Here is a 21,142-nt window from a genome sequence, read left to right as displayed (position 1 = left end):
ACTTACGTGGCTCCAGATGAATGCTGATCTTGCTCCTAGTCTGCTGCCCTCAAGTGCCTACAAAAGAAAAGATTAATACAGCTTTAGGACCAGTTTTCAGTATTCATCCCTCATTACAACACAGGTTTAAAGCAGTTAGTTTAACAAGTTTTGTGAACACACTTATTCATTTTCTTTGTGTGAGTGAAATGAGAAGACTGACACAAATCTAAAGTCTGTGGATCTAGTATGGCGCTATAGTCAGGATTTGGTTAGCCAAGCTTAGCATAAACACTGCTCTCAGAGAGAAACAGCATGGCTGTGCAAAGTCTACCACCATCTCTAAAGCTCACATGTTGTATCTAGAAAAATGTTTTTTAAAAAAAGAAGAAGAAAAAATTAATTAATTAATTTGGCTATCCATTCACTTGACATTCCCTCTCTTTTAGTTCTGTTTTTGGTCTGCACCACTCCTGAGGGAAATATGTGGCTCTTCAGCTGCTAAATGTTCCACTATATTGACTAGCTGGTCTCTAACTATGTCTGTCTGCTGTTTGCTGCGGAGCAGGTAGTGGACAGTTGCTTTTTACAGCTGTTTCTCTGAAAACATCTGCCAGCTGTGGCCAGAAAAATGCTGTGAAAGTGAAACAGATCAATTAAGTTGTAAGCCAGAAAACTATAACAATGGACTGAAACTATATAAAGCTCCATAAAGCTGCAGACTCATCTGATAATTCTCTGTAGGTTCAGCACTACCAGAGACACCTTTCACACTGTTTTCACATTGATATTTTATGTCATTATAAAATATTGATGTAGCTGCTTTAAGAAACAAAATTTCAATTGACAAACACTCATGTCATTCTTGGAAAGAAAGCAAATTAGCATATCTCCCAAAATATAAAACTGTTCCTTTAAGATACACACATGCCAACATTAACACACATACACAACCAATAATCTCAAATGACATCTATCAACCTATATAAACTCATTACATCAACATCCACATGTTATGTGACGTCCTACTGGGTATGAACATTCTTTTCATGCTTACTGCTTTTCTTGCATTGAACTGATATTGCATGGGCTGCAAATGGCTGTGTCATTGTGTATATCATTATATTGTCTTGATGCATGTCATATGTGTGCATGTATTCTGCATATCATGTACTTTTTCTGTGATTTAGAAATTTTAATGACAGATATTCGTGTAGCTATAGATGTATCTGTGCTTCTTTCAGACAAGGACAACTCTGCCATTTTAGACATGAATTTATCATCTGTCAATGGCACTTTTACTGCAGCTGGGAGACAGCGGGACACCTTCGCTACAGCTTTGACCAAGAATGTGATTGTCACAGCTCTCTGCATCTCCATTAACTATGTCAATGGTACTCTGGTCCACACCTTCAGAAAGCACCAGGTCTGAAGTGCAGCATTGTTTTTATATACAGCATGTACAACAGGAATTAGAATAAATTCTAACAGCTTTAACACATCAGTTTTCAAGAAGAGATAAAATGGTCATGATGTACTGTGCCACATTTAAATATCTAGGATCATAGCAGGTTGTTAAAAAAAAAAAAAAGGAATAACTGTATAAAACTGTATAAAAAATCGAAAAGACAAAATGCAAAACCAAGACAAAACCATGTGTATTGACACCATTGTATGATATTCATAAGATCTGGCTCACTGCTTTGAATGTTTATTAGTTTTACAGTATCAGTCATATTCAGTAGAAACAGATCATTAAATGACTTTCTTATTTATCACGCAGACATTATCCTGTAAAATGTGCTGTTATGTACAGAAAACTTCCACCTCTGACCCAAAGGGACGTTTTCTTCTATTGGTCATAGATTTGGGGTAAATTTGGCTTTTATAGGAATCAGAACTGAGAACCTGTTGAAGTCGAGAACTGGTTCCAAATTGTTTGCCACCGAGCCTTTCGATTCTTTTCCGGCATGGTTTACAGAGCTGAGCGGTAAACCCTCACTACGTAAGTTGCGTAGGGCTCCACAAATTAGCAAGGAACCTCCTCGTACCAAAGTGGTTGTTAATGTTTGCTAACGTTTACAGCTATGGTGAGAGGAAAGCGGAACTATCCATCCAGTCAGAAAAAAGTGACAAAACACGATATGAGTGAACTGCGGTGACAGCAGTGTCTCTGTCCGTCTCTCTCTCTTCCCTCCCACTTCCACGGCTGCCCTGTGACTCTGTGCCTGATAAAAGTCAGAGTGAAATACACCTATGTATGACGATGGAGAAACACCAACGGTGTCTAAAAAAAGGAAGCTCGGTTAAAGATAATCCCGTCGAGCGTGACACAATGATTATCTGGTCTCTCAGGTATAGTTCCAACTCTGGGCCAATGCAAGATGAAAAGTAATGGATAGACATTGATTATTGATTAAAAATTTTATTTAAAATGTTGATTAACTGGCCCACAGTAAAAAGAGTCATTTAAATTTGAAAGTGTTTCAAAGGAAATCGGGGGAACCAGCTTGAATCGGCCTGATTCATCAGATTTAATTAATATTATATCTGCAGGCACAGTCTACAGGTTTAAGTGCTTGTGTTTACAGTGTAAAGCCAAAACTAATTGTATAATATTATGAGGACTGTAAATTGCCAGGCAGCAGAGCAAAACCTCAGGGTTATATTTTATTTTTTTCCCATTCACTTATTTATGTTAATGTTAATATTCACTTATCTTAAGATTCTATGGAAAATATTCTATTCAATAAATATTGATTGTTTATACCTCATTCTGTTCTGTGTAGGCTGACTTATGCTTAGACCGACAGATAGAGCAAACAGTTTTAAAGGAGGGGGGATTGTAGTGGGGCCATTGGGGTGTCAGGTGCAACTGTCTGGCAAAAATTTGCGCAGGCCTACTCCCCCCCCCCCCCCCCCACACAGAAAAATGATTAGCAATCGTTAAAGGAATAGATAATTACATTGGTATCAATAAAATCCTAATAACTCCCATCCCTGTATTAGACAATAATTCAAATATTTTGTTGTTATTAAGTATGAAGTTTATTATTGTTACTTGTTGTGAGTCTATTCCACTGCATAGTCTGCTTTTAATGTCATGTAGTGCTTCATTTGTTTGCTTGATTCTCTTTTCTTTTTTTCCTTTACGTTACAGATCTTCAGTTCGAGCCCTCGTTACATTCTGTTCATCCACCTGGTGATAAATGACATGACACAGCTGTTCCTGTCCACTCTTCTCTATGTCATCAGCTACACCCTGTATACTATCAATGTACCTTTATGCCTCATCCTGCTGCTCATTACCATCCTCACCACCCTCAACACGCCACTAAACTTGGCTGGAATGGCAGTCGAGTGCTACATCGCCATCTGCATCCCCCTCCGTCACGGCCTGATCTGCACCGTCAAGAAAACCTACATCCTGATTGGTTTGATCTGGGTAGCGAGTTCACTTTCTATTCTACCAGACCTCTTCATCCTCCTGGCCACGGAGCCTCTGCATTTCTTTCATCTCAAAGTGTTTTGTGTCAGAGATTATGTGTTCAGAACCGCCTACAGCCTAAAGAAGAGGGACGTGTCACACATTGTTTGTCTTGTCTTGGTTTGGCTCATACTCTTTTACACTTACTTCAGGATTCTGTTTGCTGCTAAAGGAGCAACTGTAGACTCTAAAAAAGCCAGAAACACTATTCTCCTCCATGGTTTTCAGTTGCTGTTGTGCATGCTTACTTATGTGAAACCCATGTTTGAACAAGGTCTCCTCTACTTACTGCCCAAACAGCACTTGTCCATATTATTTGCCTCCTATGTCATTACCCAGATCCTGCCTCGGTTTGTTAGCCCCATTGTTTACGGACTGCGGGACCAGACCTTCAAGAGATATGTAAGAAAATGTCACTGTCACTGTGCCAAACATGATGCCTCCTGTGAAACAGCAGTGACAGTTACTCCAACCATATTCTGACAAACACTGTGCACAGTGCATTCAGAAAGTGTCCAGACCCCTTCACTTTTTTCACATTTTATTATGTTGCAGTGTTATGCTAACAGTCACTTAAATTCATTTTCCCTCATTGATCTAAACTCAATTCCTCATATTGACAAAGTGAAAACAGAATTTATTAAAAAGGAAAAACTGAAATATCACATGACATAAGTATTCACACACTTTGCTGTGACACTTTTTTCTCTGATAAACACTGAGGAGGCTGATGGGAGGAAAATCAGCTCAGTCCTGTGTCTATAAAGGCTCATCTGACAAGTTGTCTGCCTTGAGTGTGTGAGGTACAGAGACAGCAGTGGACCACTAGAGGCATGTTGGGGCCACAGACTGCACCAGGGAGAGGTTGGGTTCAGTTGTGAACAGAGGAGCGAGACGGTCAGCCTAGGCCTTATGAGCATGGCCCAGAATTCTATCAGAGCAAACTACACACATGTTCATTCCAGTCACACCAGCAGACGAGCTAGAATAAGATGCATCGACACTCATCATGGTGGGGGTCTGCCTTTGTCTGTGATGGATTTTAATCCCTGCCACATACCTCTGGAGTTGCTGTTGTTGTAACCAAGACTCCACTCTGTCCTTCAACTGTTTGCTGGACATGTCTGTTACTTCCCTGTCACAGTTATAGTTCCAGGTGAATCATATCAAGCCACTTTGTAAATGTTTCCTTTCATTAAATTAATCAATTAATTATTTTTTCCAAAGTTCAGCATTCGTTTTTGTCAGTCATCATTAAACACCGTGAGCTCTACGGTATATCAGCACTGCCAAAATAGGAGTTAGTTTCAGGAAGGACAAAACAAATCTGCAGTTTTGTTACTATTAGCGTGGGGGCATCTGAAAATTAACCACAGGATTTATTGTTTCAAAGTGACTCTTTCTGTTGAAATTATGAGCTCTTCCCTAAAATAGAAACTGCAATCTCTGAAGAAATTGAGGTGGGATTGCTGCTTCTGCCCAAGATGAGGGTAAACTGTGTTGCTGGCTTGAGTTTGTATGAAGAAGCAGCTGAAGTAGTATGAAGAGATGGAAAAATGGGAAAGGGATGAAAATTTTAAACTGTAGTGTAAGCAGTGAAAAATGTTTAAAGGTGTGTCATGGTGTATGAAGTACATGCAGAAAGACTGAGCTGCATTACTTTATGAAGGGCCTGAAATGTAAATGAAACTTGAACTGAGATTAAAGACAAAATATGAAGGTTGTGAAAAAACTGAATCAAGGCGTAAAAATTCTAATTCTTATGATCTGTCTAAAATTTGAATTCATGGTTGCCATAGTGATGGTAACCAGTTCTACCTGGTTAAAACAGGGATTATGGTGAGACACACCTCACAAACTCAGGCTTGCTAATCAAAGTCTACTATTAACTACTACTAGTAACTACTATTAACTAAAACATTATATTTTCTGAGACAGGAGACTCTGCTGAACACACTGATATACATTTTTTGTCTGTGGTGTGAGAAATGTTGCTTGTGAAGCGATTTTAAAAAATACCCTCCTTCCTGTTTTCCTCCTGATTTTCTGATGTAATTTACTTTTGGAGAGAAGGCAGAAAGTACTGTAAGTCACTGAGCTTTGATAGTCAAACTGTGTGAACAAGGACAAACTTACCCACAACCTAGGAGAATATAATGTGTGCACAGTAAAATTTGTGGACATGAGGACGAGTTAAACAGAATTTTTCAGACCAGTTGGACAGCTCTCTACCTTACTCTAGCTCTTGCTGCGAACATACACACTCATGTAAGGGTCTGAAAAGCTTTCACAATCCCACCTAACTAAGAAGAAATATGACTTTGAATGAGGTTTGGTGGAACTGGCTAGGCCTTGAAATCTAGTGCACATGCTCACTCCTTTAAACAGATTGAATACCCTGCTATTAGTTCTCTCCGAACTACCACAGTGTGTAACATGAACCCTTGCTTCCGCTTTACTGGCTTTGTGTTGAAGAACTCAGACAGATCTAATTCCAAATCCTCAGGTGACTGATGCCCATTTATTCACACACCTGACAACAGCAAAGCTCTTGTTCGTATCATTGTTCATATCTGCCCACCACTAAACAGCACACAAAAGTCAAGAGAGAGTGAATGTTGGACTTACGTGGCTCCAGATGAATGCTGATCTTGCTCCTAGTCTGCTGCCCTCAAGTGCCTACAAAAGAAAAGATTAATACAGCTTTAGGACCAGTTTTCAGTATTCATCCCTCATTACAACACAGGTTTAAAGCAGTTAGTTTAACAAGTTTTGTGAACACACTTATTCATTTTCTTTGTGTGAGTGAAATGAGAAGACTGACACAAATCTAAAGTCTGTGGATCTAGTATGGCGCTATAGTCAGGATTTGGTTAGCCAAGCTTAGCATAAACACTGCTCTCAGAGAGAAACAGCATGGCTGTGCAAAGTCTACCACCATCTCTAAAGCTCACATGTTGTATCTAGAAAAATGTTTTTTAAAAAAAGAAGAAGAAAAAATTAATTAATTAATTTGGCTATCCATTCACTTGACATTCCCTCTCTTTTAGTTCTGTTTTTGGTCTGCACCACTCCTGAGGGAAATATGTGGCTCTTCAGCTGCTAAATGTTCCACTATATTGACTAGCTGGTCTCTAACTATGTCTGTCTGCTGTTTGCTGCGGAGCAGGTAGTGGACAGTTGCTTTTTACAGCTGTTTCTCTGAAAATATCTGCCAGCTGTGGCCAGAAAAATGCTGTGAAAGTGAAACAGATCAATTAAGTTGTAAGCCAGAAAACTATAACAATGGACTGAAACTATATAAAGCTCCATAAAGCTGCAGACTCATCTGATAATTCTCTGTAGGTTCAGCACTACCAGAGACACTTTTCACACTGTTTTCACATTGTAAATTGATATTTTATGTCATTATAAAATGTTGATGTAGCTGCTTTAAGAAACAAAATTTCAATTGACAAACACTCATGTCATTCTTGGAAAGAAAGCAAATTAGCACATTTCCCAAAATATAAAACTGTTCCTTTAAGATACACACATGCCAACATTAACACACATACACAACCAATAATCTCAAATGACATCTATCAACCTATATAAACTCATTACATCAACATCCACATGTTATGTGACGTCCTACTGGGTATGAACATTCTTTTCATGCTTACTGCTTTTCTTGCATTGAACTGATATTGCATGGGCTGCAAATGGCTGTGTCATTGTGTATATCATTATATTGTCTTGATGCATGTCATATGTGTGCATGTATTCTGCATATCATGTACTTTTTCTGTGATTTAGAAATTTTAATGACAGATATTCGTGTAGCTATAGATGTATCTGTGCTTCTTTCAGACAAGGACAACTCTGCCATTTTAGACATGAATTTATCATCTGTCAATGGCACTTTTACTGCAGCTGGGAGACAGCGGGACACCTTCGCTACAGCTTTGACCAAGAATGTGATTGTCACAGCTCTCTGCATCTCCATTAACTATGTCAATGGTACTCTGGTCCACACCTTCAGAAAGCACCAGGTCTGAAGTGCAGCATTGTTTTTATATACAGCATGTACAACAGGAATTAGAATAAATTCTAACAGCTTTAACACATCAGTTTTCAAGAAGAGATAAAATGGTCATGATGTACTGTGCCACATTTAAATATCTAGGATCATAGCAGGTTGTTAAAAAAAAAAAAAAGGAATAACTGTATAAAACTGTATAAAAAAATCGAAAAGACAAAATGCAAAACCAAGACAAAACCATGTGTATTGACACCATTGTATGATATTCATAAGATCTGGCTCACTGCTTTGAATGTTTATTAGTTTTACAGTATCAGTCATATTCAGTAGAAACAAATCATTAAATGACTTTCTTATTTATCACGCAGACATTATCCTGTAAAATGTGCTGTTATGTACAGAAAACTTCCACCTCTGACCCAAAGGGACGTTTTCTTCTATTGGTCATAGATTTGGGGTAAATTTGGCTTTTATAGGAATCAGAACTGAGAACCTGTTGAAGTCGAGAACTGGTTCCAAATTGTTTGCCACCGAGCCTTTCGATTCTTTTCCGGCATGGTTTACAGAGCTGAGCGGTAAACCCTCACTACGTAAGTTGCGTAGGGCTCCACAAATTAGCAAGGAACCTCCTCGTACCAAAGTGGTTGTTAATGTTTGCTAACGTTTACAGCTATGGTGAGAGGAAAGTGGAACTATCCGTCCAGTCAGAAAAAAGTGACAAAACACGATATGAGTGAACTGCGGTGACAGCAGTGTCTCTGTCCGTCTCTCTCTCTTCCCTCCCACTTCCACGGCTGCCCTGTGACTCTGTGCCTGATAAAAGTCAGAGTGAAATACACCTATGTATGACGATGGACAAACACCAATGGTGTCTAAAAAAAGGAAGCTCAGAAAAGATAATCCCGTCGAGCATGCCACAATGATTATCTGGTCTCTCAGGTTTAGTTCCAACTCTGGGCCAATGCAAGATGAAAAGTAATGGATAGACATTGATTATTGATTAAAAATTTTATTTAAAATGTTGATTAACTGGCCCACAGTAGAAAGAGTCATTTAAATTTGAAAGTGTTTCAAAGGAAATCGGGGGAACCAGCTTGAATCGGCCTGATTCATCAGATTTAATTAATATTATATCTGCAGGCACAGTCTACAGGTTTAAGTGCTTGTGTTTACAGTGTAAAGCCAAAACTAATTGTATAATATTATGAGGACTGTAAATTGCCAGGCAGCAGAGCAAAACCTCAGGGTTATATTTTATTTTTTTTCCCATTCACTTATTTATGTTAATGTTAATATTCACTTATCTTAAGATTCTATGGAAAATATTCTATTCAATAAATATTGATTGTTTATACCTCATTCTGTTCTGTGTAGGCTGACTTATGCTTGGACCGACAGATGGAGCAAACAGTTTTAAAGGAGGGGGAATTGTAGTGGGGCCATTGGGGTGTCAGGTGCAACTGTCTGGCAAAAATTTGCACAGGCCTACTTTTTCCCCCCCACACAGAAAAATGATTAGCAATCGTTAAAGGAATAGATAATTACATTGGTATCAATAAAATCCTAATAACTCCCATCCCTATATTAGACAATAATTCAAATATTTTGTTGTTATTAAGTATGAAGTTTGTTATTGTTACTTGTTGTGAGTCTATTCCACTGCATAGTCTGCTTTTTAATGGCATGTACTGCTTCTTTGTTTGCTTGATTCTCTTTTCTTTTTTTCCTTTACGTTACAGATCTTCAGTTCGAGCTCACGTTACATTCTGTTCATCCACCTGGTGATAAATGACATGACACAGCTGTTCCTGTCCACTCTTCTCTATGTCATCAGCTACACCCTGTATACTATCAATGTACCTTTATGCCTCATCCTGCTGCTCATTACCATCCTCACCACCCTCAACACGCCACTAAATTTGGCTGGAATGGCAGTCGAGTGCTACATCGCCGTCTGCATCCCCCTCCGTCACGGCCTGATCTGCACCGTCAAGAAAACCTACATCCTGATTGGTTTGATCTGGGTAGCGAGTTCACTTTCTATCCTACCAGACCTCTTCATCCTCCTGGCCACGGAGCCTCTGCATTTCTTTCACCTCAAAGTGTTTTGTGCCAGAGATTATGTGTTCAGAACCACCTACAGCCTAAAGAAGAGGGACGTGTCACACATTGTTTGTCTTGTCTTGGTTTGGCTCATACTCTTTTACACTTACTTCAGGATTCTGTTTGCCGCCAAAGGAGCAACTGTAGACTCTAAAAAAGCCAGAAACACTATTCTCCTCCATGGTTTTCAGTTGCTGTTGTGCATGCTTACTTATGTGAGACCCATGTTTGAACAAGGTCTCCTCTACTTACTGCCCAAACAGCACTTGTCCATACGCTTTGCCTGCTATGTCATTGTCCAGATTGTGCCTAGGTTTGTTAGCCCCATTGTTTATGGACTGCGGGACCAGACCTTCAGGAGATATGTAAGAAGGTACCTGCTTTGTAAAGTGAGCACAAGCAGCCACCCAGAAAATGTCACCGTGCCAAACATGATGCCTCCTGTGAAACAGCAGTGACAGTTTCTCAATGTCCAACCACATTCCCTCAAACACCACATGTATATTATAAAACATCTACAGACCAAACAAATCTTTTATCTCTACAAAAATATGTAATATAATTTGTGTTTTAAATGACTGTTGTTTTGTTTTTATTTTAGTTTTTAGTTTGTCTGGCAGCAGTGATAACATTTCAAATATAAGGACACTGTGAGTAAATTCACTTTGTCATGATGGGCTATTGAGTGTAGATTCATGAGGGAAAAAAATATTTTTTGGACTTTGACATAAGGCTGCAACATAACAAAATAGAAATTGAAGGGGTCTAAATACTTCCTCGAATGCATTGTACATATAATAATGCTGAGCCATGGGACTTTTGTTGTTTTGTTGTGTCCCTCTTTCTGCCCTTATTTCCCGTCTCTTTTGACTGTCAAGTGTCAAAAAAAAAAGAAAAGCACTTCAAATTATTCAGCAACTATTTTTAAACTAACTAATAAGTTTAGTATTTTTTTAAGCAAAAAGGCCAAACATGACCTTGTTTCAGCTTCTCATACGCGAGGACTTGCTGCATTTCTTTGTCTTATGTGATTTTTGAACTAGTGGTTGGACAATACAAGACATTTGAAGATGTTACCTTATACTGTGGGAAGCTGTCATGGACATTTTCCACTTTTTTTTGACATTTTTCCAGAGTAACACTTCAAGAGTAGAGTAACTGAGACTGTAATCAACAAACCGATCAATAAGAGGAATAAATGTTAGCTGCAGTCATACACTTCTGAATATCTCACATAAATTGGACCTGAGTGAAATGCCAAAAAAAAAAAGAGAAAGAAATCACATCACAAAATATAAAACAATGATCTCACCTCACTGTCATAACACCACCAACTATTATCATCATCGTTATCATGTTTTTCTTTTCTCTGGTAAACACTGAGGAGGACGATGGGAAAAAAATCAATTAACTCCTGTTTCAAAGTGTTAAAAAGGGCTCATCTGACAGTCTTTCTGCATCTAGCATCCAACCTGGACTCAGGTAGGTCATGAATATAGCCTTTAATATGCAACTCTTTGCTGAGCAATGTTACACTGTGAGTTTGTTCATATGTTGGTAGTTACTGTGTCCATATGTTTTCATTTTAAATGAAAAAGTTGGAAATGTAACTGCAGCACTCTTTGAATTAGTAGATGCTCTTATGTGTGCATATATGTACTTGTGTTGACACTACATTTTATGATCATTTGTGATACATTTACATGTTTGTTTGTTTATCAAGATCCCCAATAGCTTTTGCATTGCAGCTATCTTTCATGGTGTCTATACAGTTTTAATGTTGACAATACAGCCATACACGTGTTTGTACTGAAAAAATACTACACAGTCATGTTTTAGCAGCTGACTGATCTTCGTAAAAGTTAGATAAGCTTTACAATGTACCATAAAAATAAATATTGCTATTATGTACACATTTGTTAACCTTTACACACGTGCCGTTGTTAATATTAATGAAGTGATTAACACTAATACATGTTTTAACATTATGTATGAGTTATGAGTTATGATGTCCATAAGAGAAAAATGAAGAAAAATCAGTCTGAAGGTGAAAGAGGAATCACGGCATCAAATTTAAATTAAATAGGGATTACATTTTTGTGGTCTACAACACCTGAGAAGTGTTTTGATATATTTTTAAATCACAAAGGAAACCTCAGTGTCAGGTTTTCAAATTGCTTGAATAATAAGAGTAAAATCTCAGATTTACAGCAATGAGGCTGTAGAACTGTATAGTTGTTTTTACTGGAAAATCTATTATCTTCTTAAATATTTAATCTTCTCTAAAACAAAAAGAAAAATGTGAAACAAAAATACACGTTTGCTTTTGTGGTCAAACTAGTGTATGTGCATCATAAAGATGCAGATAAGGGTGAGTTTACCAAAATTTTGACTGTAAATAGATTTATAAGACTGAGTTTCTTATGCAGTTTTAGGGTAATTCCTTCTATATATTCGCCAGTTTGTTTTTTTCTGCTTTGTATACTCTTTTCTCAGGTCCCAGTGAAATATGAGCTCATCAGTGGGTCCAGGTGGCAACATGACCTATCAGGTTTGGTGAAGCAACTGCCTTCATATCAATGAAAAAGTGTAACTGTTTTTGATTTGTACTGTTGTATCGAAAAAGTTTTTATGTCACTGTTTCAGTGTAAACTTCATCATTTTAATCTTAAGTATTAAGACATTTAATTCCTTAAGACTAAAGCGAGAAAATGTATCTTTTTAATTTATTTTTTGGATAAACTATGAAAAGACCACATCAATTTCTTAAAGTTATCTCTCCAACACTGAGTCAGTGACTACCAGTTATTATAACCACTTACCCAAATATGAAGCCTCAAACAGAATTCATCATGTCCTGGCCCAGATTACTGTCATGCATATGTTTGATCACCTAATTCACAAATGTGCTAATCAAGGTGTTTGCTTGAAAATTGACCTGCAGTAAACATAATTCTGTTTTATCGTGTTGAACACAATTACAACTACAATATTTTCTTCCATCCCTGACTGCGATCAGCTCATATTCATGAAGTTAAGTCTTCAAACATGAGCTGATCTTGTCTTAAAAGAAATTGTTCTTCACTTTGATGTAATCTTAAAACTGACAAGTTATCAATGTTAATGCATATTATTTCAACAATTAAAGTTCATGTTGTGTGTAATGAGTGAGGACAGTGTTTATATACCTGTTAGTGCTCATGAAATACAAAATATTACATCTAATGCATTTTTTCAAGAGACAGTTTGAGAGGAATTCAGCAGGTGTCAGCTGACTGAATCACAGTGACAGGATTAAGATCTATGATAATTCATCTGTGGTTTGTGTTTCCCTCTCTCTGGCTCCCTCTGTTGCTTCATCAGCTCACATTCGCCAGAGACACGTTCACCACAGCATTTGTGAAGAACCTGATTGTGGTTCTGGTCTGGCTCATCCTCAGTTACATCAATGGCACCTTGGCAGCCACTTTTTTCAGACACCAGGTACACACACACACACACACACACACACACACACACACACACACAGGCACATAACATACACCAGCAGAAGTGACACCTTAGTGCTGCATCAATTATTTGATTAACTGATTAGTCATTCAGAATATCAACCAACAACCATTCAGATTATCAATTCATCGCTTCAGTGTTTTATAAAAGCTCTAACATTCACCTACTCCGTCTTCCCAAGGGTGAGGATCTGTTGCTTGTGTTTGTTTCATAAAATCAAACAATTTATTGTTTGATCACTGGCGGATTATTTGTTAATGAAAATAATCAATAGTTGCAGTATGTTTTTTTTTATCATGTTTTCATCGCACTTTGTACTTCACAAGGTGGCGAAGTTTTTTTTTTTTTTTAACCTAATCACAAATTATTACTGTATTAAAATTAATAATTCACACCATTACCGACACAGCTGTTCCTGGTCTCTCTCTCTCTCTCTTCTCTCCCCTCTCCTCCCCCTCCCCCTCTTTCTATCTTCTCCTAAACCCAACCGGTCGAGGCAGACGGCCGCCCACCCTGAGCCTGGTTCTGTTGGAGGTTTCTTCCTGTTAAAAGGGAGTTTTTCCTCCCCCCTGTCGCCAAGCGCTTGCTCGTTGTGGGAACTGTTGGGTTTTTTTCTGTAACAAAGTAAGGTCTTGACCTTACCCTGTAAAGTGCCTTGAGATAATGTATATTATGATTTGGCGCTATACAAATAAAATTGAATTGAATTGAATTGAATTGAACTTTCAGGATGGTCACAGTTGCCGTGCAGATTTTTTCTTCCAGAACTCCTCTAATACAACCCGTCATCTGACTGAATTTTCTTTATCCCTCCCCTCTTATACCATCAACTGTTGCTGTGTACTAACCAACTATAATGTTGCATACTTGACACCCCTCCTTTATCTCCCTCCAGACCTTTTATGAAGACCCTCGTTACATCCTCTTCATCCACATGGTGATAAACGATGCCATCCAGCTGACCGTCACCATCACACTTTTCGTCCTCAGCTACATCTTCTACAAGATTAACGTCTCTTTCTGCTGCTTCTTCATCCTTGTGGCAGTCTTCACCACCAGGAACACCCCAGTCAACTTAGCAGGCATGGCCATAGAGCGCTACATTGCTATTTGCGAACCTTTCAGCCACTCCCGAATATGCACAGTGAGAAGAACCTACATGGTCATCGGACTGATTTGGTTTATAAGTGTGGCTCCAGACATCACAGATTTATTTGTGACACTGGCGACTGAGTCCCTGAGCTTCTTTCATGAATCGGTATTCTGCTTGCGCCAGAATGTGTTCAAAGACCCGATCCTCGCGTACAAGAGACAAGCCTTTGATATCATCTACTTTTCCTGTGTGTTTCTGACTCTGATCTTCACCTATTTGAGAATCATGTTTGCAGCAAGGGCCATCTCCACAGAGAAGACATCAGCCCAGAGAGCCAGGAACACCATCCTGCTCCATGGTGTCCAGCTGGCCATGTGCCTGCTCTCCTACATCTCCCCCAGTGTGGAGATTGCTCTGCATCTCATCTTCCCTGGCCGCATCCTCGAAATCAGATTTGCAAACTACCTAATCGTCTACATCCTGCCCCGGTTCCTGAGCCCAGTCATCTACGGCGTCAGAGACAAAAAGTTCAGGAGGTACTTCAAGATGTACCTTCTGAGCAACAGCTGCAGGGACAAACCGCAGAAAGTGGGCCCTCAGGACACAGACAACATGTAACCATTTATATAGCAAATATTAGGATTAAATGTATTCAATTTATTAATATATTATTTATTTTACATGTATTTACTAATGCAAATAAAGAAAAGAGCACACACACACACACACACACACACACACACACACACACACACACACACACACACACACACACACACACGGACCTCATTAATGTTATGGGGTCAGATGTTGGCCGCTAACATTTCTGAGATTTTTAAGTGGCCCTAGAGTTGGAAAAGGCTGGGAACCACTGGTCTAAAAGATTCTGTCTTGTCTTTCTAAACAGAGTCAACACAGAAAACCGTCACATTTCTTTTAACCGAGGCAGTAAACGGTAGAAATGTAATGATGGTGTCAGTTTTAGCAGGTATAGATGAAACTATTACTGGTTTCACATAATCACAGGAGAAATGCCAGATTTGACTTTCTCTCAGACACATGCATGGCATGTTTGTTATGTGGCAATCAAAATATGGCAGGCTTATAATACCTTTTTACAGCAAAGTTGGTCCGTCAAAAGTAAAGACAGGGAAAACAAAAAGATTGTCAACCTACTGACTGCAAAAAGATCAAAACTCGATTCTTTTGCCTCTGGAGTTTCGGGACTTTGGGAACATACAAACAACCTCACATTATTCTTTTAGTACTAAGACATTTACAGTCGGTTATGTCCACAATTTACTGGGAAACATGTTGGTGGTAGAATAAAGAGTCTGAGCTACTATTATATCTTTTACAACGCAAATCAATCTGCTTCACAATTGGCTTTAAAATCAACTGCTCACCTGTAGAAAATAGACAAAATAACAAACTCCCTTTAAATTGGAAGCAAATGAACTGTGGGTAGTGAGTCATCCTAAATTGCCTGTTCCAGATTTGGTTGCTGTTTGCTATGTGCTAATAGAATTTTCTGGTCGTTTCTCTTTGACATGCTGAAATTTACTGCAGTTTTTCTGACTGAAGCACCTCCACCAGGAGCAGATGATGTATCCAGATTTGTTAGCTGTTCATGTCGCCCTAAAAAACCTGTCACAGTGGCTATCACACCTCTTAACCAGAAATGGCAAAACACACTACTTAATGCAAGCTAATACGATTTCTATTATTGTAGAATTTAGTTAATTTAGAATTCTTGTTACAAGTGATGTTTACACTTGTGTTCCTGATTTTTTCAAAACTTTCTTTATAAACCAGCAATGTCGGATTTTCATAAATGTCACCATATGATAATTGTTTAAATCATAAACACACTTGATGGCTCACTGGCCTTCTGTCAAAACCCATACTAAACTAATACTGATTATCAAACCACATGTTGTTTTTCTGCTCCTCTTCCTCACTTGTTTAGGGATCAAATGTCTCCTCATGCTCATTAGTGGGATCCACAGCGTGACCATTACCCTATCCCTATGACGACAGGATCAATACACACACAGACAGACACACACAAGCATCCACACAAATCCTTATATATGAGAGCTCAGGCTGCTGGAGGAGGTCACTGACAGTCAGTGATGACAGGAGAGAGAGGGCTTGTCTGTGAGTACAGAATCACTATTATCACTACGTTTTGTTTTGTTGTTACTATTGAAGGCAGTGCAAGTTTGAAAAGGCTGCGTGACCCACTTGTGTTAAAATTATGGATGTGTAAGTGTTGAATGTGTAAATCTACATTTCTACAATGAACAATTCCAATTTTTTTTTCAGGCGATGTCATAAGAAAAAAGTTTTTTTTTGGTCGAATGCATTTCACATCTTCATAACAGACGATTGAGTCAATATTTATGAGACGCTGAACAAAGTAAGTCTTTAAATCTTGAATACAATGTATGTGTATACTTTTAAATCTTAAAACTGTTGTGTAACAGTTGTATTATATTACATTATACATACTAATGTGTCCCAAAACATCATTATGTTGAGATATTTACATTTTTGTTAAGCTTTTATTTACTGCTTCAAAATAAAAGTATGCTCTGCCTTAACATAACAAAATGCAGAAAATCAATATCAAGACTCTTTGTGTGGGTTTTGTCTACATGCACTCTCATTTTATCAGAGAGCAAACTCACAAACATGTTTTTAATGGTGCTTTATACTTGAGATGTATTCCCTCTGATCTTCCTGCAGATTTCAGGGCCACATTTTAAAACGTTGTGACCCATGAACTGCTGAAGAAGTGTGAATGAGATATCTGTGGCTGTAAGTAAAGGTTAAGATGTCTTAATATTTACTATTATAAAATATGATGATGTAGCCTTCCATATAGCCTCTCATGTATTTCATGTGCTCATCTCTGTTTCTTATAGTGCATGTTTTTGTTTCACTATCTAAGGATAATTATATGCATACATTATAAATGCATTTTTTTGTAAAACAAATAAGTTACAAAAAATGTAACCCATTTACTCTCATGTGTGCAAATCTTTCAATCACACAATATTAGGTATTTAATGCACGCAAATAACTATAATCACAAAGTCACTAGGTGTAATTCATGAATACAATCATTTGTATTTTTCTGTAAAACTTCAGATTTCATGTCTGTGTTTCTTCAGATTGTGAGGAGAAGATGTCAGTGATGCACAACTCCACCTCCTATGGGGGCCTGCTGCTGATTAACACCAGCTTTACACTGACAGAGGGCGCTGAGGTTGTGCCTAAAGACAGCTTCTCTAATGCTCTGACCAAAAACATAGTGGCCATGCTGGTGTGGCTGGCCCTCAGTATCATCAACAGCAGCATGGTGCACACCTTCCTACGACACAGGTACTATACACACAGCAGCAATCAAACGTTTAGTTTCTGAACACACAATGATTCATGTGATCATGTGTTTAACTTGATGCCAACAACAGATGTAAACATCCTGTTTTCAAATCCCACCTCAAAACACACCTCTTCAAGCTCACTTATTATGTTTAGCTCATGTTAAACTAAATCATACAGTTTTCATTTAAAAACACACCAGTCCATCTCTGACCCTATAGCCTCTTCTATGAGAACCCCCGATACATCATGTTCATTTGCATGGTGATCAACGACGCTCTGCAGCTAACCCTTGTAACAGCTCTCTACGTGGTTAGCTACATCTTCAGGAGGATCCACGCCTCTGTCTGCTGCTTTCTGGTGAGTCATCTCAACACCAACTGTATTACCAAGCAGGTTCTGTTCAACTCTTGGCGTGTGTGAACAGTAGCCACATATCAGTATTTTGGAAAATTGATACTTCAGTTTTCTCCCACAAGAGTCTGAAATTTAGGAGCATGAGCCACAAACGTTCAGCGTTCTGGGTTTTAAATGTTTGAGATATGAAAGGCAGCACAGGAAGAAGTCACTAATAATAAAAAATTTACGGCTTTTAGAAGCGACTTTGAACAATCATGAATCTGTACCTGCTGCTGCAGTATTCACACTTCAGAGTGTGAAAGGGTTAAATTTTTACTGATAACCAGCACAACTTTCTAAAACTTGCTGAGCAGATATAAATCTCTCACTTGCTTCGGAGGTTTCAGCCAAGAGCTACAAAATCTCTTATGGTGCACTGTTGTTAACTACCCCCACACCTCCACTGTGTTTCCCTCAGATCATGACAGCGGTCCTCACCACCCGCTCCACCCCTCTAATCCTAGCCGGCATGGCCGTGGAGCGCTACATCTCCATCTGCTACCCCTTACACTACAGCCAGATGTGCACCATCCCTCGCACCCTCCTCCTCATCTGTGTCATCCTCATCCTCACCGCCACCCCGCCTGTCACCGACCTCCTCATCACCATTGTCAAGGAGCCCCCAAGTGTCTTCCACGCCACCATTTTTTGCGACCACTCACTTCTCTTTCGCGACCGGTCCATCTACTACAAGAACTGTGTGTTCGATGGAACATACCTCTCCTTCGTGGCTCTGACGCTGCTCTACACCTACTGCAAGATCATGCTGACGGCACGAGCTGCCTCAACAGGCCTGGCCTCAGTGAAGAGAGCCAGGAACACTGTGTTGCTTCATGGGGTGCAGGTGGGTATCACAGAGGGAACAGCCACTGAACCAGAATCTTTAACACCTAAAAAGATGTAATATGTAATTATTATATTTGTGTATAACAAGTGATATATTGAGATATATGATATGGACTCTTTCCAACTTGAGGCAAAGGTCAAGATGACATCAGGTTTTCTTTAACAAAATAAAACCATTTTACATATAAAACAAATTAATATTGTATTAATAAGTAAATTTCAAGACAGACTCAAATTGGTCAGAAAATAATTATTTTCATTATCAGTTTTTCTAATTAAATGATTAACTGCTTGAACTATAAAGTGTTCATCTTAATATCCAATGTGAGGCTTTCAAGTGTCAGGCTGTTTGACCAACAGTCCAAAACGCAGAGAAATGAAAATAGCAAATCCTCAACTAGACCAGAAAAAATGTAATTGTCTTTTTAGGTAATTAAATGACAACTGATTAATTTGCTGTCTGATTGACTAATTGTTCACCTTTAAATTCAACAGGCGTTTGTCAAGCTGAATATACTACACTAATTAAACTGCATATGATTAAGGATGGGATAGATCAATACCAGTCAATACTTTGATAGCCAAACACTACTCAGTTGCTTTTAATGCTTAGAGTTTGTTTGTAAGGTTTTGTACAAATGAAAAATAATTCTATACTTAAACATCTCATTAGTATAAGATGACAGACTTCAGTGATCCGAGGATCATACAAGTTTACTGTTTGTTATAAATGTTTTTTAAATGAGCCCGTAACTATCAAGATCTTCCTACATTATTGTCTCCCCTGTCCTTTTGTTTCAGCTGCTGCTGTGCATGCTTGCCTTTGTGGTTCCCTCCCTTCAGGCTGCTCTCATCTCCCTCTTCCCCCGTCTGAGTTTGGAGATCCGTTACATCTTTTTCCTGCTCGTCTACATCATCCCTCGTTTCCTGAGCCCTGTCATCTATGGTTTTCGGGACGAGCAGTTCAGGAAGTACTGGACCCGGTACCTGGCTTGTCAGAGCCACAGTATCGTCAGGGTCAGGCCATTCTTACTGAAAGTGAACTTGTAGGAGAGAAGTCCAATGGGCCGTCAGTCTCTGTTCAGACAGAGACAAAGACAGCTTTTGGTTCAGCTCAGCTCAATTCAGTTTGTTTTTTCAGAATAAAACTCTTCACAGAAAGTCAGATTTTGACAATGTTTTATGCTGATATTTAAATCATCTCAGTAGTATCCAAAGATCAAGCCACCTGGGTGAGGAATGAAGGATAAATTGGCACCAAAGTGACTTGGATACTAAAAATCCTACTTAAGAAACTGTATGTAAAATATTGTCAAATTTGTTAATAAATAACCTTAAACAAAGCATTTTGAGAACTGTGATGTTTTACTCTTGCAGCTTAGATGTTAAATCAAACTAAAGCTGGGCAGAGCAATTGTTGTATAGACCTACTTTTGTATCCTGTTCACCAAACTCCCACAGTTTCCCGTAGTGGGCCTATCTTAAATTATTTCTACTTGATTTGCCAGAGCACATCCATGGCTTGGATAGGCATGAAACCCTCCCACCTGAATCATCAGTCCAAAATATTACAGTTTTACTGATAAAATAATAAATCAAGAATATAATCATCCATTTAATCAGTAATAACTGTTAGCTGCAGCCTTAAGATAGAAAAGAACAATGTTTCCCAATGTGCATTTCAGAAGGAAACATCCAATCACAGACCTTAGAATTCTCCCACTTTGTAAATCTGTAATTGGCTAAATTCCAAACTAATGTCAGTTTCACTGAAAACACCAACCGGTTCTGTCCATGGTGCTGACTGTGTCACAGCGACACAACTTCACCTGGCCCAAATATAATCAAAAAGCCCAGTCTAAAAACAAGGCACAGTAACCATGTGGATAAAAGATATTGTATAAAGTTATGGTTTGTTTGCTTTGGCTTTTTTTTCAGAATCTTTAGAACAAGTATAAGAAACAAACAAAAATAATGTCCAGCTTCACCTCCCTGGAGGCCTGTCAATTCATAGCCTTTCAGTGGTATGATAATGGTCACATCTGTGTAGTTTATTATTCACCAATTATTAAATCTACATTTAAGTTTCTCCTCTATGCTTTGAAAATGATCTCCAATCACTGAAACTTTCATTTCATCGAAATGATGATGGTAAAAACAAACAGTATCAGATTTCTGATAAACAATCACTAAAATCACCTATTCATGACTACATTCAAGACAACAATGGGCCTAGTTGCCCAACTGCTTGCAACAAAACATAAATAAGTGTATTTTTCTATGGGTCTTAATGGATTAAAAAATGTCATTT

At 38.5% G+C, this 21,142-nt stretch overlaps 4 protein-coding genes and 1 long non-coding RNA gene across 6 annotated transcripts in view; 4 read left to right on the top strand and 1 right to left on the bottom strand.

The window, feature by feature from the left end:
* Nucleotides 1-10,037, bottom strand: part of LOC139630596 (uncharacterized) — a 71,715-nt gene extending 61,678 nt beyond the window's left edge. The window contains exons 1-3 of one of the 2 annotated variants that reach the window (XR_011693183.1): nt 9,971-10,037; nt 6,095-6,145; nt 7-57 (exon numbers count right to left, since the gene is read on the bottom strand). This is a non-coding gene — a long non-coding RNA (uncharacterized lncRNA). The remainder of the gene's footprint in view (nt 1-6; nt 58-6,094; nt 6,146-9,970) is intronic. The other variant, XR_011693182.1, reaches the window with a different exon arrangement.
* On the top strand, nt 148-3,871 carry LOC139630585 (odorant receptor 131-2-like; the record flags this gene model as incomplete). The annotated part of the gene is made up of 2 exons (XM_071494192.1): nt 148-1,405; nt 3,140-3,871. Coding segments are annotated over exons 1-2 (1,062 nt in total), but the record flags the coding sequence as incomplete, so codon positions are not given.
* On the top strand, nt 6,199-11,279 carry LOC139630588 (odorant receptor 131-2-like). Its single transcript, XM_071494196.1, has 2 exons — nt 6,199-7,500; nt 9,230-11,279. Exons 1-2 carry the CDS (start codon nt 7,171-7,173, stop codon nt 10,049-10,051), a joined length of 1,152 nt encoding a protein of 383 aa, XP_071350297.1. The 5' UTR covers nt 6,199-7,170; the 3' UTR covers nt 10,052-11,279.
* A 35-nt stretch (nt 11,280-11,314) lies between these two features.
* LOC139630593 (odorant receptor 131-2-like) lies at nt 11,315-14,843 on the top strand. The gene is made up of 2 exons (XM_071494201.1): nt 11,315-13,076; nt 13,999-14,843. Exons 1-2 carry the CDS (start codon nt 12,897-12,899, stop codon nt 14,812-14,814), a joined length of 996 nt encoding a protein of 331 aa, XP_071350302.1. The 5' UTR covers nt 11,315-12,896; the 3' UTR covers nt 14,815-14,843.
* A 2,537-nt stretch (nt 14,844-17,380) lies between these two features.
* LOC139630595 (odorant receptor 131-2-like) lies at nt 17,381-19,925 on the top strand. The gene is made up of 4 exons (XM_071494204.1): nt 17,381-17,586; nt 17,808-17,946; nt 18,404-18,829; nt 19,633-19,925. Exons 1-4 carry the CDS (start codon nt 17,390-17,392, stop codon nt 19,879-19,881), a joined length of 1,011 nt encoding a protein of 336 aa, XP_071350305.1. The 5' UTR covers nt 17,381-17,389; the 3' UTR covers nt 19,882-19,925.
* Nucleotides 19,926-21,142: the final 1,217 nt, after the last annotated feature.

This window comes from Trachinotus anak, unplaced genomic scaffold (genome assembly GCF_046630095.1).
Source record: "Trachinotus anak isolate AG129_WGS33_773 ecotype Australia unplaced genomic scaffold, CSIRO_AGI_Tana_v1 ptg000013l, whole genome shotgun sequence".
NCBI lineage: Eukaryota > Metazoa > Chordata > Actinopteri > Carangiformes > Carangidae > Trachinotus > Trachinotus anak.
Note: the sequence above shows the minus strand (reverse complement) of the source record. Positions and strands in the feature narration are given on the sequence as shown.

Excerpts from the sequence above, each read along its gene's own strand:
- LOC139630595 (XM_071494204.1), top strand. The coding sequence starts at position 17,390 with ATGTCAGTGATGCACAACTCCACCTCCTATGGGGGCCTGCTGCTGATT. Across the intron at positions 17,947-18,403 it reads CCTCTGTCTGCTGCTTTCTG|ATCATGACAGCGGTCCTCAC; the intron begins GTGAGTCATCTC and ends TGTTTCCCTCAG. Across the intron at positions 18,830-19,632 it reads TGTTGCTTCATGGGGTGCAG|CTGCTGCTGTGCATGCTTGC; the intron begins GTGGGTATCACA and ends CTTTTGTTTCAG.
- LOC139630588 (XM_071494196.1), top strand. The coding sequence starts at position 7,171 with ATGGCTGTGTCATTGTGTATATCATTATATTGTCTTGATGCATGTCAT. Across the intron at positions 7,501-9,229 it reads ACACCTTCAGAAAGCACCAG|ATCTTCAGTTCGAGCTCACG; the intron begins GTCTGAAGTGCA and ends TTTACGTTACAG.
- LOC139630593 (XM_071494201.1), top strand. The coding sequence starts at position 12,897 with ATGATAATTCATCTGTGGTTTGTGTTTCCCTCTCTCTGGCTCCCTCTG. Across the intron at positions 13,077-13,998 it reads CCACTTTTTTCAGACACCAG|ACCTTTTATGAAGACCCTCG; the intron begins GTACACACACAC and ends ATCTCCCTCCAG.